Source organism: Puntigrus tetrazona, chromosome 14 (genome assembly GCF_018831695.1).
Source record: "Puntigrus tetrazona isolate hp1 chromosome 14, ASM1883169v1, whole genome shotgun sequence".
Taxonomy (NCBI): Eukaryota; Metazoa; Chordata; class Actinopteri; order Cypriniformes; family Cyprinidae; genus Puntigrus; species Puntigrus tetrazona.
The window spans coordinates 26,636,691-26,642,699 of record NC_056712.1 but is presented as its reverse complement, the minus strand read 5'-3'; the positions used below and the strand labels follow the sequence as shown (position 1 = coordinate 26,642,699).

The 6,009-nt window shown below is 35.8% G+C and overlaps 1 protein-coding gene across 1 annotated transcript in view; it reads left to right on the top strand.

Annotated features, from left to right (window-relative positions):
• LOC122357547 (protein kinase C and casein kinase substrate in neurons protein 3-like) overlaps positions 1-5,624 on the top strand; it is a 12,627-nt gene extending 7,003 nt beyond the window's left edge. The window contains exons 6-12 of the mRNA XM_043256947.1: positions 195-430; positions 568-723; positions 1,023-1,198; positions 1,304-1,424; positions 2,027-2,100; positions 4,530-4,609; positions 4,687-5,624. Of these exons, the coding sequence (XP_043112882.1) occupies positions 195-430; positions 568-723; positions 1,023-1,198; positions 1,304-1,424; positions 2,027-2,100; positions 4,530-4,609; positions 4,687-4,796 (953 nt within the window). The 3' untranslated portion in view covers positions 4,797-5,624. The remainder of the gene's footprint in view (positions 1-194; positions 431-567; positions 724-1,022; positions 1,199-1,303; positions 1,425-2,026; positions 2,101-4,529; positions 4,610-4,686) is intronic.
• Positions 5,625-6,009: the final 385 nt, after the last annotated feature.

Below are 6,009 nucleotides of genomic sequence, written 5' to 3'. Positions count from 1 at the left end.
TATATACATGCAATCTGCATACTGAAAAAAAGATTAGTATGTTATTTCGAACATAACATCAGACTAGAGAGCTGTGACCTATGACATGATACGCCCATATCTTTATTTTAGTGTCTGATGAAGAAGTTTCTTTTTGTGACCTTAAATGTCCTGTCATGTCTTTATTGAATATGATTGTCTTCATCTTTGTCCAGGTCCTCTCTACGGTTCTCTGTTACGAGCCTGGCAGTGCTTCCTCTCCTCTGCTGACCGTCTCTCCTCACTGCACTCCTCCATCTGTCGTGCTCTGGTGTCAGAGGACGGAGATCGCATCCGGACGTGGCAGAAAGAGACTTTCCATAAGAAGATATTTGGAGGATTTAAAGAGTCCCAGGATTTTGATACTGGTTTCTCACGTGCTCAGAAGCCCTGGGCCAAGAGACTGAAGAAGGTAATGCAAGCATTGCATTTTTTTTAGTACGCAATATTGTAGGGATACATATAGTAACTGTTAAATAATGAATTTTTGAAAATTAATTGGCCTAATTGGCCTACATGAATCTAACCTTAAAGTTTTTTTTGTTGCAGCTAGAGAAGGCTAAGTCAGCGTTTCACAAAGCTTGCCGTAAGGAACACATGGCTCGTGAGCGGGAGGCCCATGCCCAAGGCAACCCTGACATTGCCATCGAGAAACAGAGGAAGATCCAGGAAGAGACCGAACTGGCTCACCAGGAAACGGAGAAAGTGAGTGTCATGTGAGCAAGACTGTCCGAAAGTAACAGAAGGAGAAAAATAAAATAACAGAGCTTGCAATAGTCTTTATTCATTTGAGTCAAGAAATCATGCAATATATTGCACGCATTAATGATCAAGAATCTACAGCATCTAACAAAAAAGCGAGACAGAATTAGCAAAAAATGAATTCAAAAGAACAGCATTTGTAGTAATTTATTAAATATGTATATATCTTTATATGTTATGTTTGAAAAATAACTGTTTGGACAATTTCAAAAATCGTTTTGGCTGTATATTCCTGTTTGCAGGTGCGAGCTCGCTATGAGAAGGTTCTTGAGGAAGTGACGCGTTATGCTCCACGCTACATGGAGGAAATGGAATCGATCTTTGACCAATCGCAAGAGGAGGAAAGGAAGAGGATAAGCTTCCTCAAACAGGCTTTCCTGTCCATCCACAGACACTTGGATGTCACCAACAATGAGAGGTGTGTGAGAACGATTATACTGTACTGCTCATATCTCCCTTTCTGCCCATTTCAGTATTACTCACATTGAGCAAATCCTATAAGCTCTCTCTCTCTCTCTGTTAGCGTAAAAGCCGTGTACAATGAGCTCCATAACACTCTGATGTCCATCAGCGAGCAGGAAGATTTGCGCTGGTGGAAGAACACGCACGGGCCAGGAATGCCCACCGACTGGCCTCAATTTCAGGTAAACACATGCTGTTTATTTTGCAAAAACATTTACATGACATTCCATTTTCTTTTGAAATTGTTAGGGTGTTGCAGGTGTTTGCCATTGTAATTCTATCCAGTTGTGGCTGGTTTGTTAAAAGAGCCCCGACCTCTGTTACCTGTAACCTCCCACTTTATTATGAAATACAAAAGTAAAGTCTTTTCTGTGAATTTGTGAGACCTTTGATTTATTATTTGCTGTAGGTAAAAAAACTAGAAGCATACATTTATTACAATAATTGAAATGACTGTATGTGACAACAAATACCAGTTTGCAGGTTTTTGTACAGGCTGAAGTAACTGACATTATCATAAAGTACTGAAATGTGCAGTAAGCCACATTAATATCACTCATGTCCGGATCAAAAACAAACTATATAGCACTTTAGACCTTGTTTTAAGGAAGGTTTGTTTTAAAGTATAATGCATTCTTGAGGGTGTTAAAGTGACGTCTTTGTTGTTGTATGTGATATTTCTGTATCTCGCAGCAGCACATCTTCAAATAGACTGCGTTCTGTTGTGCCAAAACCCACATTTACTCCTTCACTCACTCCGTCTCTCGCTCTCTTTCTATTTCAGGAGTGGACTCCAGACAAGAAGCATAAAAAGGGAAAGAAGGAGGTGGAGCAGAAGGCAGTAGTGATGGAGAGAAGGTCAGTTTACTACATTGATATTTGCTGTAGGGCTTCCCAGTGACTGTTATTCACTACAATTCAAACTGGGTCTTTTTGAACTTCAGGCCTTGTTATTGTTTGCTGCTGTGTATTGACCCGTTGCAAAGCTCGGTCTCCTTGGTTAATATTGCTCAGACAAGCTTGACGGGGATGATTTGAGGATTGAACAATGATTTTCAGTACAATGGAGAAGCAAACATTGATTGGATATAATATCCAATACCGGAAGGAATTGTGACATTGCAAAACATTTTGGTTGTTTTTCTTTGCAAAAATCAATAATTTATGCAGTATTGTGTGTAAGACTGTGGAGAATCAGAATTGAGGCAAATGCTGCTCAAAGTCAACTTAAAGGAAATAAATTAAAAGACATTGCAAGTGATAACATTACATTAGTTTCTAAAGTTTCTACAACACATTCACCATGTTCAGTGAAAAGGATTTAGTCTGTATATTCATTTTAATCCATGCTTCATGAATCTTTTAATATAAATATAGAATTAGAACCAAACTAAAACTGAAATAAGACGTGTAATAAATAGTAGAGTGAAAAAAAAGCTATGTAAAAATAAAAGAGATGTTGAAAGCAAGTATAGAGAATGTGAAGCTGACGTCATGCCACATTGAGTTCTGGGAAAATGCTTTGTCCGTCCACCATTTTGAAAGGATCGTGCTTGCTCTCTGCTTTTTAGTTCAGGTCAAGATTTAGATTTTTAGATTTAGTCATGATTATGGAAAATGTTATCATTGTTTGTCTTTCATGCAGCATAGAGAATTGCAAAAGGAACTTCGATCAGCAGCATTTTTAGCAGCGGGTGATCCTCTCAAAATGACGTAGATTCAATTTTTTGGTACATTTTGAACAAAATGAGGTTAAAAGTAAATAAATCCGCAATTAATGAGAATATTTTAATTAAAATATTTCTTCATGTACTATTTAATAAAATTTTAGTGCATTTAATCTATTAAATAACAGAAGAGAGAGCGCGTTTTTGGATATGGGAGGATTACAGTTATTTTAATGAATAAAGTACCACATTTCAGCTATCGTTGTGTTAGGATAGGTACACAAAATATTATTTTATTTTTGCTTCTAGAAAATTCACAATAACAGCTTTATATGTAGTCATAAACATTTAATTATAATTGTCAAAGCAAAAAAAAACATTGTCAAACAATAATAGAAAATGTGGGAAACTATTAATTGGTGATTCTACAGTTAGTTCTACTATAAATAACGCTACGGTTGGAAAATACTGTAAATGTATGAACTGTTCAGCGTGATGACGTTTAATGTCTCTGACAGAGCCTGTAGTTCCATTTAGCAACATGTTAGCAACTGTCTTTTTTAAAAAAAAAAAAGTAAGTTAAAAAAAAAATCACCTAGCTTGTGTGTTTTATGTCATAGAACAAAACGTAAAAGTATATTGAGCTTGTGTGAACCACTGACCTTATTTTAAGGGATTTATTCAAAAAACCCACTGACTTTGGTACGCTGGAACCAGAAGTGCTAAAATTTTAAACTGCTTCTGGGTTTTCACCTACAAAGTGACATTGTTGCTATTAACAGTACAGTACAATCACCTGAATCAATATGAAGAGTTCAGATGCAAAATCCTCTGTGTGATTTTTTTTCTTCTAAAATTTGCATTTTTATTAGACTCCTATGCTTTGATTCTGTAATTACACTTTAATGGCTATGAATGGGTTCACTGCCATTAAAGTGAAATAGCTGAACATAAATATAGGAGCCTGAAAGAAATGTTAATTTTAGAAGAAAATTTCAGACAGCACGCAGGCTTTCGTATCTGAATGCTGAATGTAAATTAAATGATGCTAAGCTAGTAAAATCTGAATCCTCTGAGCAAATTCTTATATTTATTATTTAAGAAATAAACATTTAGAATAAACATGCTTTGATTAATCAGAATGATAACATAAAAAGTAATAGAATATGACAAACAAATTTGAATTGTGATATAATAAATCATAGTTATGAGTAAATACTTTTATATAGTGGAAATTATTGATGAAAAGATTTATTTATAATTAGGGCTTAATTTTACGTAGTTATCATTTTCATCATGTGTGACGTTTTTATCTCATAATTTTGGTTTATTGCATCTGTCTTATGAATTAGTATGTCACAATTCCAACTGCTGTTTTTTATCTCTTAATGAACCAAAGTATGATTTTTTTTTCTTATGTGGAAAAATGGGCTTGCATAATTACTCTACAAAAGTCAAGAGGTTTTAATTAAAACTATCCGCATGTATAAGATTTGCATTAGAAAAGAGCAGAGGCTTGTCTGCTGATTTGAAAATCATGATGATTATTAAGATAGGGAGTAACATATTTAAGAAGCGGCTTATTTTACTGACTGCCTTTTTTTTCCTTCCTTGTCTCAGTGTAATGATCGGAGGAGTGAGAGTCAGAGCTCTCTATGACTATGTCGGACAGGAAACGGATGAGCTGTCCTTCAAAGCAGGTGAGCTGTCCTGGTTTATACGTGTCTGTGCGATGCATGCGTGCCACTTCTGAAGCTTTACGTTCGTGTGTGTTCAGGTGAAGAGTTTCTGAAGATCGAGGATGAGGACGATCAGGGTTGGTGCAGAGGAATGATGGACGGAGGAAAAGAGGGCCTTTATCCCGCTAACTACGTGGAGGTGGTGTGAAATCACAGGACAACATCAAGCTGTAAAATGCCTACAGGCGCCCAGGTTTAAGCCCGCTTCACAGCCATTTTTATTGAAGATTGCTTAGTTTTCTGTGAACGGATGGTACGAAAGGTTTCGAGTTGGGATCAGAACGAGAAAATGTTTCCAAAGTTCTTTCACTACGATCTTACTTGAGAACGCTGTAAAGTTATATTTTCTTGTGTGCCACATTGTAGCTTTAAGTCAAAAATATGCAGAGATTTTCATACGTTATAATATGATTAGGTACCGAGATGCTCTAATATATGTAGAGAATATGAACTGCGTTGTCCTGATGCTTGCATGACCCTACAGAGTATTTTAAGGACAATGTCTCACACCAAAGACTTTCGCTGCATATTTACGTTTTATCAGTGACACGCTTCTTCGTACTTTTCGAGAGTTACGTTGTATCTGATGCCTGTGTAAAACGGGGCCAGATGGTTATTATGTCATCTACAGCTGCGAATTTCACGCACGGTGTTAATAGGTATGATAATATGCTATTTTATCCGCTTTGATTTTGCTTGTAAATGTCACTTGTCTCACATTTAGTCATTTTAGTTACACAAAGGCAGTACTAATCAACACCACTTTAAAGTGATAGCCATGGGACCCATTACGGTCTCTTCTTGTGTATTTCTGTTGTGTTTTAAGATGTCAGTCTAACCAAAGAAAATGTATGCAAATGAGCACAGTGTTTGTTTGTGCCGTAGTGCGAGTAAATTACATTGGATCAGGGCAGTATTTTCTGCACCATCGCTAATCTCATGCCAACGCTAGCAGTATTAAAAGGGATACATATTACTGCGAGTCTTGTTCTTATTAATCATCTAGAAAAAAAAACATTTAGCAGTAAGCACATACGCATTATTATACACAGACGCATTTTATTCGTACTGCTCATATTTCATTCTGTGCATATCCCGAGGCCACATGCTGGTGCAAATATACGAGGCAGTTAATAAATATCGGTGCGGGTGTAATACTTTGCTAATTTGGAGACAAATATTTATTAAAATTATACTTTAAAAAAAAGTATTTTAAGCTTGTTATGATCAAAGATAAAAAATAGTAAGAATAGTAAGATTGTAAAATGTTATTACAAGTCACAAATATTTCTGTTGCATTTTAATGTATTTAAGTATTTTATGATCGGAAATACAATAAATAGCTATTTAATATTTAATAA